We start from the raw sequence: 18,087 nt of genomic DNA on the forward strand, positions 1-18,087 counted from the left end.
ACTTTCACTTAGAACATAGAACCACGCGATGGCCGTTATGTAACAGTGCGGGATATGAATAGGAGCAAGCAGGATGTTGTGTCGACGCTATTTATGTCAACTAACTGGTAATAGCTACAAATGTTTTATTTTTCTATGGAAATAACGGATTAAGAATGCAGTTTTGCTTGCCCATAACACCCAGCAATCAAAGGCATAAAGCTCCACTCACTGCTGCGACCAGAACGTGAATAGCTGGACACGGTAACGGCACTAATGCCGGCGTGAATATTGTAACCATGACACAAGCCAATGCACTCGAGCATGAAGCATGGTAGAACGAACAGGTAAACAGACGACGAAACGGAATGTGTTTTTTTTACAGTCATACAATCGATTGTGTGCTCCCGCCACCGCCTCTTTCATGGAGCGCGCGCTTGTTACAGAACATTAAGCAGGGAGCTTTTGTGGTCGAGCTTTCTTCGTTGATGACGTCAAGCCGGGGAATGAACTGTACTGTTCTGTGCTGGTAAAAAAATTGTTAAATGGTTGAGCTGAAATTTTTGAAACAGGAATCGAACAACTTTTCTGAGCGACCCTTAGTTTCAAACACAAAAGCAAGATTGGTTATGGAGGCGCATGGTTGTTTAACGATTAGCGTATTTTTTTATTTGAATTTCCTTGCTTTTTGCGGCAGTAGAAGACGTAATAACGTTAAATCTATTTCATGTCACGGTACTTTATTTAATGCAAAGTGATAAGCTTCGTTTTGTCCCACAGGAGCTGATGCGTTCGTAAAAGCACCATGCAACTTCACTTGGACGACTGTTCATTAGTTCACATGTTTTGATTTGGCTCATCAACCGACGATGGGCAAGTCCTATTGTCATGTCTACTTATGCCTGATCTGACCCTGATTGATCTGAATGATAAATGGATTAATGAAGTCATGCCGCACTTGCAATGAACAACATAGGAGTTGATGAGAAATGAATGATGGTTGGTGTTGTATTGTTTAAAACTTACTCTCTTTATTATAAACGCCACAGCGATTAATTCACTTTTAACACTTTTAAGCGTAGCACGCACGTCTGACCCTTATCGTGGTCCGTAGGAGAGAGCCGCCGTTTGTGTATCGATCTCTTGCATCATGCAGAAGACCGATCACCGATTATCTCTCCCGATCGGCACTCATCCTGTCGGCTTTCAGGGGTAGGCAACCTCTTTTTTCGCACACAACAGTTGGTAGTGTTGTTGTGTATGTATCTGTTCACATAAAAATTTAAACGAGTTAACAGTTAAGAAACTCAAGACAGCAGATGCAGCGAGTATCCCAAGCGCCACAGATTAATATTAAAACGACTGGAAAATCAAATATCCATAGAAAAAAAAAACGAAAGCTCCATAGCTTCACTGGATTGCTCAACAGATGGCGTTTTATAACCCATCCTTATATTTCTGTCCTTTTCTTGTAATGGTGTTTTTCCTTGCGTCATCTAATCATGACCTAGTTAATCTAATCATGACCTAGACTAGTGATGGGCGGGTCGACCCGAACCTATCGGGTCGGAGCCATCCGTAAGCGACCCGGAGTCGTTCGGGTCGACCCGAAAGGTACAAGTAGGTTCAGTGGGTGCAACAACTCCGGTAGGTGCGAGAAAGCATAAGCGACTCCGACCCGTTGGTGCAACGAGTTCGGATCGGGTCGGGCCACGGTAGGTTCAGTTTGACCCGAGGGTGCAGCGAGTTGGGGTCGACCCGAAAGATCAGTAGATGCAAGAAAGCATAAGCGACTCCGACCCGTTGGCGCAACGAGTTCGGATCGGGTCGGGCCACGGTAGGTTCAGTTTGACCCGAGGGTGCAGCGAGTTCGGGTCGACCCGAAAGATCGACCCGAAAGCATAAGCGACTCCGACCCGTGGGTGCAGCGAGTTTGGGTCGGGTATTGAACCTACCTTGACTCGACCCGACCCGAACTCGCTGCTCCAACGGGTCGGTGTCGCTTATGCTTTCATGCACCTACTGATCTTTCGGGTCGACCCGAACTCGTTGCACTCGCGGGTCGGATTTGACTACGACTCCGACCTAGCGCATCCGCTGCACCCACGAGTCGGAATCGATTCCGGCTGGCTCGCACCCGACTCCGGGTCGGGTCGTAAAATTAATCGTATGACCCAACACTACTATATACCCTAGCAAAAGTCCTGAAGCCCTGAAGAATGTTCGTACGTGCGGACAGAAATATGGGTACCAACACCGTCGATTATTACTCAATTCATAACTAATTTGTGAACTGGTGATTGTCATTGAAGTTTATTATTTAAACAATTGTTACGCCATTCTAGTTCTAACGATGCATAACTTCAATGCGAAACCATACAACAGTACAGAGCGAAGGTAAACGCTATCAAAGCGAGGAAAGCTGCACTAGTTAGCGAATCTACCAACAGATGGCGCCACCAGCTTTTTGATATTTTTTTTAAAATGTGCTAGTCGTTTACCACCTGCTAAACGAAGCCTTTTTAAATTCCCTTTAGGCTGAGAGCTTCAGTCGTTTAGACCACGTTTATCGGTCGTTTCGTGGATTTCTGGTACATGGATATAGACTCTACCAAGGTGTATGTGCCCATAGAAACATTTGGTCGAATTGAGAAATTTCAATTTGCTCTCAACAACTTCACTAGGTAACGCATAAGTTGAAAGCTTGCTGTAAAAGCGTGACATGTCTTTGTATGCATCTTGGACGAATTTTGCTCCTTGGGTATCAGCTGTCAACGGCGTCAAGTGCGTCAAATTTGACAGCTTTCATGTTGCAGAATTATTTTGTAAAAAAAAGATCCACTTGGAAATGAACTCTTCCAAGATTTTCGACGAGAAGTAGTGAAAAACTCATTCCTTGAGGTGTTTAAGAAGTTTGTGCAAATCAAACACCTTAAAACGAAGCATAGCTACGTAAGGTAATGAGCAAATAAGCTCGCGCCGTGTATCCTTTGCCACTGTTTGTGCTGCGCTGTAATATTCAGTAAGCTATTGCGCGTGTGTGTGTGTGTGCTACACTCGGTGTGTATGTGCGTGTGTGTAGAATCAAAAAGTAAAATTATGACAGCTACTGCAGGGGGCATCAGCACTGGTCTGCTGCATTCCGGTTGTTAGATTTTGGGCAAACAGAAAATAAAGTGTGCAGTGAGGAACAACCACAACCACACCGAAGAATAGAAACATCTCCCTGTGGCTGTGAATTCGGAACGGTGTCGGCAAAGGTCGGCCAACAGACGCGAGAGCGAAAGCAACCGGCCACTGCAAAAAGGGTGACAACGAGAGCAAAATTGTCTCTGACACGGCCGTGTCTGCGCCAGAGCTAGCAAGTAAGTAAATTGTCCTTTTTGCATCTCCAACCAACGCGCTGGAACGCTTCCAGAAGGACGGAACCTCACCGACCAGTTGCGCACGTCCGCACGTAGTCCAACGTTCCCTGCCGCTGTCCTTGCCCTTTGTTTGCAAGAAGTGGGCGCTGTCCTTGTTTCTCTCGGGGGGGGCAAATATGTTTCCCCCCTCGGAATCGGCATGTCCCACGCATGTCGACCTCCACCTCCGGTTTACGTGTCCTGTGGAGGTGGCGCCACACTTGTGCCTCTTGAATACCGTATGGCAAGCGGTGCTGCTGTTGTTGTTGGGTCGAAAGCTTGACACACCCTCAAACCAACACTCCACCCACCAGCACGCCCGTGTCCGTGTCCGTGCGTACGTCTCTCGGCGTTTTACACTCCTTCCCCCCTCCGTTGTACAATGCGGTAGAAAATGGGACCGCAGTGTGGGTCGCGCTAATGCGACACAATTCCGGGTGCTGCGAATGTCGCAGCATCTTTTCCAATGTTTACCTTGCCCCCTCCCCTCGTATATGGGCACCCTCGTTGTCACGAGCGATTTCGTGTCGTTCGATCACAGCAATCCAATTTGCAAGGTGTCTTGTGACCGATGGCAGCACACGCACATGCGGTTTTTGCATGTGTTGTGCAAACTCGGCCTGTTTTATTCCCCCGATGCGGAGTAATCCATCCACTCCGAACTGCACGCCAAATTAGCTTCAGCGCACTTTTTTTTTTAATTTCTCACGAACCATTTAATTTGCCTTCCACGCCCATGTGTGCATAACATTACCTCCGCGCCACACACATGCAGCGCAGCACACTGCTTCGTCTGCCCATAGTGCTTCTGTACCGAAAGCGAAAGATAAGCAAAACCGATGGCGTTTCGATAAGTTACCTACTGCGAAGATAAGGCACGGCAGGCAAACAATTGATACCGGCATTTGGTCGAACCCGTTAGTGAGATTGCTTTTAAAAATGCTTTAAAATGTCAATGTGTTTTACTCACACTCATTTTCTTCTCTTTTCTCTTGCCTGCAGAGCAACGGCAGCGCTGACGGCAAAGCTATCTCGTAACAAACCATCCCGAGGTGACCAATCGCACACACAACCGGACAATGGGCGACAGCAATACGGCAGCAAAGCATCAGGGCAGCAGCAGCGGCACGGACGGTGGTGGTGCTGCCGCTGCCGGCGCCAGTCATCTGATGCCGGGCGGGGCAGCAGGCGGAGCGGGTGGGCTTGCCGGTGGGCTGCAGCACGAGGGCAGCACGGAAGACATCGAGCGGCAGCTGGAGGCACTGGACCAGGAAAGTGATTCCGATTCGGAATCGCTCGAGGAGCTGGATGCGTGCGAAAACATCGAAGTCGTCAATCCGGACCGAACGGCGGCGGACCATTCGGATCCCGCCCTGGACGTTACCATCCGCTACACGATCTGCCTGTTCTGCAAGAAGCCGTTCCAGCTGAAGAAGGAGCTGAAGAAGCACCTGTTCGAGCACATGAAGAACCTGAAGCCGATGAAGGAGAAGAAGATCGTGGAGAAAAAGTTCAAATGTCACAAGTGCTTCAAAACGTACACAGAGAAGGCCCGGGCCGAGAAGCACATGACCAAGTGCAAGAAGGTGTCGAAGCTGCTGCTCGACATGAGCAATGCCGGGGACGGGCGGATACTGGGCGGCACCGAGTACGATGCCGCGATCGCGGAGAAAAGCGCCAAGAGCAGCATGAAGAGCGGTGGCAAGTTCCGCGAACCTACCTCACCACGCTCGCTCGTCTTCGATCCGGACGCAACGGACAGTGACGCCCGCTGGGCCTCCACGGCGGTGATGGTACCGACCGACGAACGAAGGGAGCGCAACCAGGTGGTGCACTTCGACGAGCGAACAACCAAGGGTGGTGGCGGTGGTCCGGGCAGCTCGGACGAATCGCCCACCTCGCCCGGTACCGGCGGACACTTTCAGAAGTGCTCGTAGAGCCCGACGCATCCCGCAGCCACAACGCGCGGCTAACCGTAAAGCACGGCGGTAAAGTTGAGCCCGATGCATTCGGCATGCCGGTGCATCGCGGGAACCACACGTACACCGGGCGGCTTGACCGACGGATGTAATGTGCTAACAACAGCCTGTGTTTCTTCGTGTTCCTTAGTTACATTTTGTTTCGTACTTTACTTCATATGTATGTGTGAGTGTGTGAGTGTGTGAGTGTGTGTGTGTTTGTTTGTGTGTTTGTGCACACACCCGGCACATAATACACTCGCGCGACGGGTGCTCGGGGTAATTTGTGCGTATTTTAAATTGCTCACCATTGACATTGACGCATCCAGCACTGACCCCTCGTATTGGGGGAAGCATATACAACACGAAATTCTGCATTATGCTCATATTGTTTCGTTCCCTTTACCCGTGCATGTGTGTGTGTGTGTGACTGTGTGTGTTGCGTACAGCGATGAGTGTAACGATACATTTTTTCTGGTGCTAAACATTTTACCAACCTGAGCATGCCATGGGTAACGATGGTGAGACTTTGACGTGTTTCTCAGATGATTCAAATATCCCTTCACCATACCACCCGTACCATTAGCATCTCCTTGAAATGTCATACCTTAAAGTACGCTTTAAGCAGCTCGCATGTGGTAGCTTTTATCCCAGTTTTGTCCACCTCTCCTTTAGTTTACTATCTGTATTACTCTAAATCCCCCCCCCCCCCCCCCCCCCCTATCAGACCAACACAACGTAACGAAAAGGAATGCCAAACAAGCACAATAATGTGCGATACAAGTCGTACGCTTACATTTTTACATGGTTTAAACTGGGAACGGGCGATGAAGAGAAGAATAAGGCAACAAAAAAAAACGATATCCATTCTAATTAGTATTACAGCCGTAACTTATTTACGCGTAGCAACACATTACACAAAACACATACACGCGCACCACAAAAGAAGCAAACAAATGAGTAAACTCGTTTACGAATGATGGTAAAGCAAAGGAAAAAGATAAGAAAAGTAAAGAAAATGAAACAAATTACACACCAACACACATACATAACTACGCAAACAGTAACGTTAGTATACATATTAATATAATCATTATTTAAAAGTTAAGCATTGTGATACTTGCCACATACGTTTAATTAAATTCTACTCCCCCTCCCCGCAAACCATACCTACATAACGTACCATTCGTTGTATATAGTTATACTTGTATGAATATTAATGCCTGTGCTCTATTGATAATAATGTGTATTATATCCTCTATCGCTTCTTGTACCAGTGTGACCTTTCCTTCCCGCTACTCTCCACCCGGGTTCAGTGTGTGTACCAGCGTATGAATGAGTCATCCGTTTATCATTTTGATGTCGCAGATTATTTAAACTGCTCCTATCATCAACATCATTATCATACTCAAACACCCCGCTGGATAACAATGAAGACAAGGAACGGAATTCGCGTATTATTCATCCTCCATCGGTGACGGTATCGTTAGTCATTTGGACAAATTTACCTTTTTTTGTATTACCAAAACATGAGAAGGATTTCCCCGTAAAAGTTTCCACAGTAAAAAGTAAACACAGTTAAGTGATACTTTTAATTGCTTTTGTCACGTGCAAAGCCGAGCACATTCAATTTTCCCCACTGCTCTATGGATCCATTATTCATTCACATTTTATCGCTCACAAAAGTTAGATTTTTTGTCACAATGTCCAAAACTGGACACAATGAAAATCCCTTGCTTATGTTTGTGCGCCCCTGCCACCTTCCTCGCCCGCCTGCCCCCCCCCCCCCCCACGCCGTGTATCATTAGAGTCAGGCAATCAGTAATAAGGGGCGGGAGGCGGGAGTTTGGTAAGGTTGAAGTGAGCAAAAATGCTTACTTTCGTACTAGTCGTATAATGTGTTGTGTGTGTGTTGCATTGGTGGTATTAGGACGGTATCGAAATCAAACGATAGTTTATAGAGTGGTAGAGAAAGGCGAATGTAAGCATGGAATTGAAACGCCCCATGGAAGTTGTGCATGTGCATGCAATTTGCGTTATTCAGGGCGATAGATGGCCAACAGATGTCGTTTGCACAAAACGCGAAGGTTCCACGTGTTACGGCGAAGGTTGGCAAAACCACGCGCTTCGAACAATCATTGCGGGGAAGAAACGGAAATGGAACAACAATTTAATCTCGAATTTTGTGCTCGGAATGCATCTCAAGCTGTATAAGAAGCCACATGCGCAAGCAAGTGTGTGAAACCATTTTTTTTTAAATTCAAAACGAAGTAAAAATCGTTACACACACACAATCAAGAAGAGAAGAGCACGAACTTTGATCGAATAGGCTCCCGCGCGACACGCGAATAATGACTAAACAATAATAATAATAATAATTATAACAAATATATACTGTTGAATATACCAATTTATCCTTCCTTTTCCTTTTCCACTTCGATCAATCTAACGAAATATCACGCTGTGTGTTTAGAGAGGAGAAATATCACGACGCCGCGGGCCATAGCAAACTATCACGAAAGTTAAATAAAAGACTTAACAAACTTGCTTAGGAGAAGCTGATAAGCAGTGGCACAGTTCAAGAGAGGATGGTAAAAATTAAGAAGTAAACACCTCTACAATCATTCTACGGCGAGGGATGTGAAACAATTAGGCACAAAACGTGTGTTTGTTACTGTGTTGGGTTGAATATAGTACAACGGCATCACTTCAACTCTCCGGCACACCACAGCATTGCATTTATATGTATGTGTGTCGAAAGAAGGTATGTGTGCGTGTTTCTAATTGTATGTGTGTGTGTGCATGTTTAATGGATGTCTAAATTGTTGGATTAGATGCTAAAGCCCCTTTTCAAATTAACGTGTGAAGATAAGGAATATAAGGAACGTTGAATGGCAATGGGTCGGAACGGGAAACAAACGTAATATGGCAAATGTTGTGCTATTTTTGTGTTAACACACCAAACAAAATCCACCCCTCTAACTAATGATGGGTTGCAGTTCCTTCGTAGCAGAGCGAATCTACTAGCTCCTAGTAGCTGAAAGGCCAAAGAAAGCAGTCTCTCGTATATCTGCGCCCTCGTAGAGATCCCCTGTCGTTGGAAAGAATTCGAGAAAATTTTCCATTGTATTAGAATTTTTTTCTTATTTTCAAAGTCTCTGCTTGTGAAGGATTTCTTCACTGGATCAAATGCGAAAGAAAGTACTGACTTGCCGGGTGGAATAGCAACGAAGTGGCAACGGGGTTAGTGTATTGGAGTGTAAAAGTTTATGCCTAACGCATTAAGAAAAGCAGGACGTAACCCTCTATCTAATAAGATAACGAATCTGTCCTAGTATGTATCTGTATTAGTGAGTATGAATATATCCCTAAAAGCATGGCTCAATGAATGATTGTATGTTTCTTCCAATTTCTTCATTTCTAACATGCGATCCATCTTCTATAGAAACTTTTGCTCGAATTTCTTTCCATTTTCTCCAACTATGTTTTCATTTAACGTCCGTTGTTGTTATATGTGCATGGGGTGCGTTGAGTGTGTGGCAGCTAATAAGTGAAAGAAAAACAAAAAAATAACGAAAACCGATCAAAAGTTGTTGTTATGATGCCAGAAGTAGTCGAAAGAAAGAAAGTAAGACAAGTAAAAGCAAAATAAGTAAATGTTAAAACAGGAAAGTAGCAAAACGAGAAGCGAGAGAAGGAAACTAAAAATAAAAAGGAAAGAGAAAAAATCTAAACATGATATGCTGCAAAGAAGGAAGTGCAGACAGAACTGTAACATTGAAAACGGAAAAGCAAAACATACAGTGGCTTTTGATACGAATAAAAAATGACTAAAAATGTAGTACAGAATGTAGAGGAAGAGATTAAAAACATAAATTAAAAAAAACAGAGAAAAAGACAGAATAAGCGACAAATACATACATACACTACGTAATATATCAACATACTCCATTGAGTTTGGTACATGTGTGTGCATGTGTGCTAAAAAAGGGAAAACATATTTCCCGCTCGCTCGGGGATAAGCATGGTAAATGGAAGAAAAAAATCTAATAAAAAGAGTTAAATTGGTTGAGGAGTTTATGACACTACTGTTGACAATGATTTTGAAAAAAGAGTAAAGTAAAGAGTGAAGCAGAGACAAATAACATAAGAGAATAATACCAAACAGACGCACATGCACTCACAGCAAACCTACCAATAAAAAAATCAGATAAAAAAAACGAAAGACTCAGAGTAATAAACGCAAATCAATATTCAAACCACACGTGTGTATATTTAACTAAAATGTGAAAATAATATTTAAAAAATCTAATGATTTCCACAAAATAATCTGATAATAATTTCAGTGAAAAATAATCCTTCTCGAACGTGGAGTGGAAAACGACACATGGCAACTACTTTACACCACACAGCCTGCTTTAATAGATCAATTTTCCTGAAGAACACCCCTGGAACACGAAAAACACTCGAAGAAAAGAACATTTCGATCAAAGTAGTCATAACAGCGCGTGTGTGTACTGGGAGGAACGCCCCACAATTAGAACAGAAGACAAACAACGAACGCGTACTAAATTATCCACAAAATGAAAACGAAATTTCCCTGCGATGACAATGCCCACGCCGAGGTACGTAAACGAGTTCCATTTTGGGACACAGTAGTAACCACCGCCTTCGTCCATCTCTGCGCAGCACGCTCGTTTGCTAGCCGTTTGGAGGAGTTGCGAATACATACGGTGCCAGCTAGAACCGGTCGCAGAAAAGCTACGGCTACAGTTCCAGCAGCAAGATTACTGCCATTCCGGCACGATACCGGTGTACCTGTTTGCCAACATCCTTGCCTGCCACCTGGGAGAAGCTGTGAGCAAGGAGTCAGTTTGTCAGCTTGCCGAATACTTTAGCGCCTCTGCTGGCCGCACGTCGTACGATCAGTTTTGCGATGTTCTGTTCGGCAAAGAGAAGGGTACCCGCTCGCCCTATGATGGTGATGTTCGCGACCATCCTGACGATCGCTTGTCCGTGTACGAACATCGCAAGCTGGCGCTGATGCTGATGTCGATCGCGAAAGCGTTGCGCTATCGGGAGCACGTGCTAACGCCCTACTTCGAGGACTACTCGCTGACGACCAACACGGCACCGTACTGCACGGTACGGTATGCGACACGCGTGCTTTACTTTTTGGGAGTAACGCTCGCCAAGCCGGACACCGTTCTGCTCGTAAAGCGCTTCTCGACCAATGGGCATAATTTCAACTACAAAGCATTTATCGACGAGATCGATCGGCTGGTTCGCTATCTGGATGCGCACGACGGTGCACTCGACCGGGAGAAGGATGATGCGGCAGTGCCACCGAAAATCATACACACCCACCTGCCCAAGGTGGATCGTACCGAGATTGGTACCGTACCGTTGGCCACCCTGCTGGGTAAGCGTTTCGCTTTCCATCCCTGTTTGGATGCGGCCCGGCGGGACTATGGGCTGGAGGAACTGCTTTCGCGCATACAGCGGCACATTTGGAATGGGTCGATCGGTGCGAAGGACTTTTTCCAGCCGTACGATCCGCAGCGCTGTGGATGGATGGCCAAGAGCACCTTTATCCGCTGCCTGGACGTGATAGGACTTTCGCCCCTCGATCGATTGCCGTTGAATGAGCGGGAAATTAAGCAGCTTTGCAAACGATACGCTGACCCGAAGGATCCTTGCAAAGTACACTGGACGGCTTTTGTCGACGAAATGGAGCGGGTGTTTACGGAGAAGCATCTGGACAAGGGAGCGTTCAAGCAGATCGAAAGTCCTCCACAGGCGGTGAAGAATTTACCGCACCCTGGGAAGGAAGAGCTGGCCGAGGACGCACTCCACGAAGCTGAGCGGGTTGTACGTGAGCTGAAGCGCAAAATCGCCTGCAAAAGCATATTGATCGAGCCACCGTTCCAAGATTTCGATACGCATCGTAACGGTCACGTTAGCTTCAGTCAAGCTCGGGAAGTGTTTTCCATGTGTGCCGTGCATCTGGAGGAGCGGGAAGCTTTCCTCCTGGAAAAGCTGTACGGTGACGCATTGGGCTTTGATTACAATCAATTCCTAAAGGATGTTGGAGTGACGGTTCCAGCCGATGAGAACAGCACACTGCCGTATCGAAAAATTATCGAAATGATCAACAAAGACCAAACGGGACCGGCAGAACCGAAGCCCTGGGAGCGAGATATCGTTCGAGTGCTGGCAAAGGTGAAGGCCCAAACCGTGCGGCGCCGGTTACGGTTGGTAGATTTTATGGATGGATTTGATCCGCTAAACCACCACCGTATCAGTGATGAGCAGTTCTGCCGAGGACTGTCAACGGCCAGCGTTCAGCTGACTCCGAACGAGATGCAGCTGCTGTGCGAGCTGTTCCGCACACCCACCTGCCAGACGGTGGACTACAGGCGGTTCTGTGATACCGTTGCCGAAGTCGACTATCAACCGTACCTGGAGCGAGCCCCGCTGCTGGTACCGTGCAGCCATTTTCCGGCCGACGAGCAGCCGGTCAATTTTCTTAACTTCCACGAGCGAACCATCCTGTCCAAGGTGCTGCAGAAGCTCGCCCGCCATGCGGACATTGTGTCGAATTTGGGCTCGCTGCTGAAAGATTTCGACCGGCAGCAGATCGGACACGTGAGCCGAAACCAACTGTTGCGCGCGTTCGCAACGCGTGACCTGCACACACGCATCTCGAGCCGCGAGTTCGAGACGCTGTGCAAGTATTTTGCGGTGGAAGTTGGTAAGCGCAAAGGGTGATTTAGTTTGGTTAGTAGATATGATATAAACGAGAATTGTCCTTCTTTTCCCTTCCTACAGGCTATCGACAGGAAGTTAACTACCGTGCGCTGCTGGACGCATTGGATTATTTGTACGAAAATCGAGAAGTTCATCCATTTTAAGCACGTTTTATTCTGTCAAATGAAGATTGTTATACCTGCAAGATGTATAGAATGGATTTTTATTAGAAAACACTAATTATCGTTCGTTTTCCTTGTAACGGCTTTTTTAAATCGCACCCAACTTCCTAACTACAAACGTCACTGCCCAACTGTCAAACTGTACAGCTGTCAGCGAAATGTTTTTCTGCCGTCGTAATCGCTTATGTCAGATCGGTCCCCCGTCCCTCGCTGTGCTGCGAAGACTTTTTCCCCCCTCTCAGCGAGACAGCGGTGTTCGTATCAGGTGCTGTGTGGTACTTTCTGCCAGAGTCGGACTAAAAAAAGAGGCCCAACATACCAGAGGCTTCCCCCGGAGCAGAGCGCTCGCCGTGTGACACACAAGTCGACAAAGTAACGCAGCATCATGTATCGCTTGCTGGTGCAGAAGGCGCTCGCGAACAATTCGAAAGTACGTATCGGCCGGAGTGTGACCGGGTCAGGATTTTGCAGGATGGGATGGATGCGAAAAAAGAGCGTGTTATGTCATAATACGCGGGCGGACTGCACTGTGCCCGTGCTATCGTGTCGGTGCAATTGCAACCCGTCGCCGGGGCGAGAGAGTGTGTGTCGTTGCATTCCACCGTCATTGCACCATTTTTCGCTAATCGCCTAAATTCGGTATCCTCGTCCAATGGTTGTGTGGTTTGCAATGCATCCGGCGCACACCAGTACACCAGTGCGCTTTTGACGTGTGCTGCGAGAATGTGTTTATTTTTGTGGTCCCCAAAAGAGCGTGATCTAATCTCGGCGATGCTTCTTCTCTTTTAGCGACCGTCCGCCCAGCTGTTCGCCGCCAGCCGATCGTACAGCGGAAGCGCACGAGGTTCCAACCTGCCCCCGCTGCAGGAGGCAGGATTCGGAAAGGTGCTAGTGGTGCTCTCCCCAATCCTTATTGGTGGAGGCGTCGTAACGTACGCCAAGTGAGTGTGCAGCTGATGTGCAGCTGATAAGATAAACTGCTATAGAGGGACCTGCCAGGTTCTAATCGCTGATCGTGATTGTGTTGTGCGTTTTCCAGGTACGATAATGAGTTCCGCAAAACGTTAATTACGAATGTTCCCGCGCTGGAACCGGTGCTGAAGACGCTGCTGCAGGAGACGAACCCTCTGGACGAGGTATCCAAAAAGATGGACGATATTAGCAAAACCATCGGCGAGTACACTTCCACCATCACCGGCTTCTTCGGTGGCGGCGAGGAGGAAAAGAAGCAGGAGAAAAGTGAGGCCGATTTTTTTATTGGGTTTGATGCGTTTGATTCCTGGACAGGTAATAACATGCTTATTTTGCCCTTTTCAGAACCTGATTTACCACCGATCACCCGCGCCAAGTCGGTTCACGTGCCGGTACCGTCACCTCCCCTTCCGAAACCGGAGCCCATCAACCTCTCCGACAAGGTACCTGAGCAGCCGAAGAAGAAGCCGGAAGCTGCCCCACCAAAGGTGACGACCGCGACGGCCACCAAGGCTGCGGCCGCTGGTACAGCAGCTGCGCCGGCCAAGAGCGCACCGGCAGCACCATCGAAGCCAGTTCCTCTGGCATCTGGCGGCGAAACCGTACCGAAATCCATCAGCGACCTTGAGCAGCAGGTGGAGGTGGCCGCTACCATCGCCATCAAAGAGTACGGGCACGCGGTCGACGTGCTGAAGTCGTACACGAACGAGGTGCGCAAGGTGGTGGACGAGTCGGTCGATAAGCTGGACTCGTCCAGCTGGACCACGCTGCGCAACCGCACGAGTGCGCGCGACACGGCGCTGCAGGCCGCGGAAGATGCGGCCGACAAGGCGAGGGGCAACATCGAGAAGCTGCACGCGTTGCTGAACAGCCGCGAGATCAAGTGCTCGGACGAGCTGAAGGACAAGGCGAGACAGAACATTGCCGCCTACCTGGACCATCTGAAGAAGGCCAAGGAGGAGGTGTATGCGGCGCGCGATCTCGCCTCGCTCGGCGAAAAGTACTGGAAGCGGGTGGAGTCGGCCCGGAACTACTTCGTGGAGGAGATGGAATCGCTCTTCCCGGGCATTAATCTGGCGGAGCGCAAGCTGAACCTTTCCAAGGACGAGCTGGACCTGTTCATCCTGCACGCGTACACGCAGGTGATTGCGCACCAGAAGGAGCTGCAAAAGCTGCAGATCGAGGGCGACCAGAATCTGCGCCGTGCGCTCGAGGCGGTGCGCGGTTCGGACCAGAGCGAGGAGGTAAAGGCACGCCTGGAGTACGAGATTGCGAAGGAGAAGCGCCAGCTGAACCTGCTCAACCAGAAGAAGCTGCTGCTTACGCGGGCCGAGCTGGAGCAGCAGATGCGCGAGCAGCTGAAGCGCCAGACGGAAGCACACGTGGACCATCTGAAGGATGCGCTGACGCAGAAGGAGCTGGAGATGAAGCGAAAGTTCCAGCGCGAGCTGGATGAGAAGATTACCACGGAACAGGCAAGCTACAAGCTGCAGCTCGCGGCAATGCTGGGCAAGCTGAAGGGCATACACAACGCACTGGTCGGTAAGTAGTGGTTTTTTGGTGGAGTTTTCTAACAATCGGATAGCCACGATGAGAGATTGTGCTTTTCCCGAGTGAGTGTGTGTCAGTGTATGTGGTCGCTAACAGTATGCCGTGTTCTTTGCTCTTCTTTCCCGCACCACATGCCACACTCATGTTTACTGTGTATGGATGCGCCCCATCCACCACCCTTGACTCATTCCATTGACTCATTCATACGCGTGTGTATGCGTGTCATCATTAACTGCTTTAAACTGTGTGGCTAACGAGGATAGAGATTGATACCGAAATGAAAGGTACTTGCCCATAATTTAACCGGTCGTAGTTATTAAACTAATATGCATGCGTAACACTCTTACTAAATCTTTATGTTTGTGCGTTGCCTTTATTTCTGCTTGGAAAAGCCGTTTTCCGGTTCAGTTACTAATAGATTTTACCTATTTACCGTTTCCCCCAGAGCATGCTGACGCGGAGAAAAGCGCACACCAAGCGCAAGCCCTATGGGGAGCCTGCCAGTCCCTGTGGTCGTCGATCCGCAGCGGCCAGCCCGGCAAATCGTGGCGCGATCAGCTGCGCCCGCTAAAGGACGAAATAGCCGCCGTAGCCCGGTCGGCCGAAGGGGACGAGCTGGTGACCGTGGTGCTGAAAGGTCTGCCCGAAACGGCCGTCAAGCGTGGCGTCTACCCGGAGGATGCGCTCCGCGAACGCTTCCTCAAGGTGGAGGAAGTGTCCCGCCGGTTGGCCCTCGTCCCGGCCGAGGGTGCCCGGTTGCCGATGTACGTGCTTTCCTACCTGCAGGCCGCCCTGATCGCTCGCCCCGACAAGCCCATCTCGCAGGACGAGCTCGAGAACAAACCGTTCGACTTCAGCAAGCTGGACACGTACGACATCCTGAACCGCGCCCGGTACTGGCTCGATCGGGGCGACCTGGTCAAGACGGTCCAGTACGTCAATCTGCTGCAGGGGGCGCCGCGCAAGGCCGCACTAGATTGGCTGAACGAGGCGCGCCTGCTGCTGGAAACGCAACAAGCTGCCAGCACGCTGATGGCGCATGCCGCCGCTAGCGGTGTCCGATTCCTGTGAGGCGATTCGATTTTGTATTAATTGTGTACTTGGTCTGGCTAAGCGAGCGCAACGGAAATTGCCACAAAATTGTCACACATCCAGCCGACCGGCAATGTTGGAGAGCCAATGTGTGGACTTGTGTATCGTAACAGCAATAGTTAGATGCCGAATACAAGGGTCAGTTGTGTTTGGGTTGTCAAATTCGCTCTAGTTTTGTGGCGCGCGGGTAGCGGTGGGTAGCTCGGGTTCGTGCGGAGAGGCATCATTTGCAAAAGAAAAAAAAATCCATTCGGGTAAAGAAATGACTTTAAGCGAGGCAAAAAGTATTGTTTTTACACATTAGCGATTCCTTTTTCGCCTTCCACGCCTCCGTAGCGCGATTCCTAGTTTGATTTTATTGTTATTTCACGTCGCATTGATTAATTTATAGAACCGTACTCTCGTTTCAGGATGGTGAGGATTGTAAACGCACGATACGAGCAGATGGGCTAAAAGACCGTATGAACAGAACAAGTAGAATAAAATAAAATCAGTCATTTCACATGGAGCATGAAGGGGCCCGCATTTGATCGGATGATGAGAAAATACTAATGTCTTGAAAAATATTTAAACTGGGGTCAGCAGCAGCTCTCTCGTCCACTGTGCACCGGTGTGCTGTGGAAATGCTGTCAAACGCACAGCATGCCAGGGGCTCTGTCATCACAAAGCATTGCGTTGGCAAGAACTTGTTGATCGTGGTGCCGCCTTTCGTTGCACGGTTCTGTGATATTTTCATTACCTTTTTTTCCCCATCATTCCAGTGATATTCGTTCCATACTTAATACCTTCAATCCGTCCATGGTAGCTACACTGTGACAATCATGCTGAAAGTACTCGTTTTTGCGCTGCTCGCCCTTACCGGCATCTGTCGTGCATCAGCCCCCTTGGAGACTGTGAGTGAAGATGATCTCGTGAAGAAGTTTCACAGCCACAACAACTTTATTGTACTTTTCTGTAAGTCCAGTCATAGTATACCGCATTGTTGTTATTGTGAGCTCACGCGGCCCGCGTATTGATTCCCGTGCTTTGTCCCTTCTTTTTAGCAAAACCAAACTGTGCCGACTGTGACAAGTTTGAGGCCATCTTGTCGAAGCTGAAGCAAGAAATCGAGGACAATCTGCAGGCACATGCGGTGAAAGCGGTAAGCAGCTCGATGGCACGGCTGTACAGCCCCAGCAAGGAGCCGGCCGTCGTGTACTTCCGCCACGGTGTTCCGCTGCTGTACGATGGAGCGATCGAGGAGGATGCACTGATCGGCAAGCTGATACAGAACAAGGACCCGAACGTGAAGGAGCTTTCCGATGAAACGTTCGAGCATCTTACGCAGGCTTCTAGTGGTGCCACCACCGGTGATTGGTTTATTATGTTGTAAGTGTGCCCAGGGAAATCATTTCAAGCGATTAGAAAATAATCTCGAAATTCGATTATTCGATTTCAGCTACACGACAAACTGCGTCGATTGCCAACGGCTTACGGCCGTGTGGGAAGCGGTTGCGGCCGATCTGAAAACGCGCATGAATGTCGCTCGTGTGCAAAAGGATGGCAAGGGAAGCGAAACGGCCGCACGGTTTCAGGTGAAAAAGGTGCCAGATTTCGTTTTGTAAGTATTTGACGCGTGGTTCAAGGTAGACCGGAGGGTAAAGATTAATGTTTAAACCTTTTACAGCCTACGGCAGGGCAAGTACTACCGGTATGAAATAAGCAAGTACGACATCAAATCGTTCGTCACATTCGCCCAGGACTGGTACAAGAATGCAAAGGCCGAACGCGTCCCAGTGCCGTTGTCACCATTGTAAGTGTCTGATTAGGCTATATTGGTGTAAGTGATGCCGATATTAACACATTTCATACTTTTTGCTTTTAGCGATAATCTTGTGGAACTGGCCGTCCAGTATCTGAAAGATGCGCCAAACATGTACGCCAAGCTGTACAGCGAGTATCCCATGGTTGTGTACGCGTTTGCCGCGGGATTGCTGTTCATCGTGCTTGGGTTTGCACTGGCCATCATACTAGCTGTAGTAACGCGTTGCAAGGCAGCATCTCGTGCAAAGAAGGAAACAATTAAAAAGGCAAAATAAGTGCTCTCCGGTGTTGGCAGATCGACAGGTAATCTGCAGCGATATTTTAAATATTGAACAAATAAAACTGTGTCGATAACGTATTTCGGGAACCATTTTTTTATTAATTTGAAATACTTTG

General features: G+C 48.3%; 4 protein-coding genes across 8 annotated transcripts; all 4 read left to right on the top strand.

Annotated features, from left to right (window-relative positions):
• The first annotated feature begins 2,773 nt into the window (after positions 1 to 2,773).
• On the top strand, positions 2,774 to 8,256 carry LOC121591150. Of its 3 annotated transcripts, none has more exons than XM_041911561.1 (2): positions 2,774 to 3,344; positions 4,386 to 8,256. In XM_041911561.1, the coding sequence occupies exon 2, from the start codon at positions 4,463 to 4,465 to the stop codon at positions 5,318 to 5,320; it is 858 nt and encodes a 285-aa protein (XP_041767495.1). In that variant the 5' UTR covers positions 2,774 to 3,344; positions 4,386 to 4,462; the 3' UTR covers positions 5,321 to 8,256. The 3 variants fall into 3 exon arrangements, with proteins under 3 accessions (XP_041767495.1, XP_041767497.1, XP_041767496.1); XM_041911563.1 differs by having other exon boundaries at positions 2,774 to 2,936; XM_041911562.1 differs by lacking the exon at positions 2,774 to 3,344 and adding an exon at positions 3,934 to 4,300.
• A 1,552-nt stretch (positions 8,257 to 9,808) lies between these two features.
• LOC121591148 lies at positions 9,809 to 12,331 on the top strand. Its single transcript, XM_041911559.1, has 3 exons — positions 9,809 to 9,966; positions 10,031 to 12,095; positions 12,173 to 12,331. Exons 1-3 carry the CDS (start codon positions 9,925 to 9,927, stop codon positions 12,253 to 12,255), a joined length of 2,190 nt encoding a protein of 729 aa, XP_041767493.1. The 5' UTR covers positions 9,809 to 9,924; the 3' UTR covers positions 12,256 to 12,331.
• Positions 12,332 to 12,508: 177 nt separating this feature from the next.
• Positions 12,509 to 16,396, top strand: LOC121591147 (MICOS complex subunit Mic60). 3 transcript variants are annotated; one of them, XR_006004518.1, is made up of 7 exons: positions 12,509 to 12,703; positions 13,063 to 13,214; positions 13,313 to 13,512; positions 13,591 to 14,787; positions 15,060 to 15,080; positions 15,242 to 16,026; positions 16,299 to 16,396. XR_006004518.1 is itself a non-coding variant. In XM_041911557.1 (6 exons), the coding sequence occupies exons 1-6, from the start codon at positions 12,659 to 12,661 to the stop codon at positions 15,865 to 15,867; spliced, it is 2,241 nt and encodes a 746-aa protein (XP_041767491.1). In that variant the 5' UTR covers positions 12,509 to 12,658; the 3' UTR covers positions 15,868 to 16,396. The 3 variants fall into 3 exon arrangements, 2 of the variants coding, with proteins under 2 accessions (XP_041767491.1, XP_041767492.1); XM_041911557.1 differs by having other exon boundaries at positions 15,242 to 16,396; XM_041911558.1 differs by lacking the exon at positions 15,060 to 15,080 and having other exon boundaries at positions 12,510 to 12,703; positions 15,242 to 16,396.
• Positions 16,397 to 16,488: 92 nt separating this feature from the next.
• On the top strand, positions 16,489 to 18,049 carry LOC121591149 (thioredoxin domain-containing protein). Its single transcript, XM_041911560.1, has 5 exons — positions 16,489 to 16,842; positions 16,932 to 17,256; positions 17,327 to 17,488; positions 17,555 to 17,680; positions 17,753 to 18,049. The coding sequence occupies exons 1-5, from the start codon at positions 16,710 to 16,712 to the stop codon at positions 17,964 to 17,966; spliced, it is 960 nt and encodes a 319-aa protein (XP_041767494.1). The 5' UTR covers positions 16,489 to 16,709; the 3' UTR covers positions 17,967 to 18,049.
• Positions 18,050 to 18,087: the final 38 nt, after the last annotated feature.

The sequence above is a fragment of the Anopheles merus genome, chromosome 2R (genome assembly GCF_017562075.2).
Source record: "Anopheles merus strain MAF chromosome 2R, AmerM5.1, whole genome shotgun sequence".
NCBI lineage: Eukaryota > Metazoa > Arthropoda > Insecta > Diptera > Culicidae > Anopheles > Anopheles merus.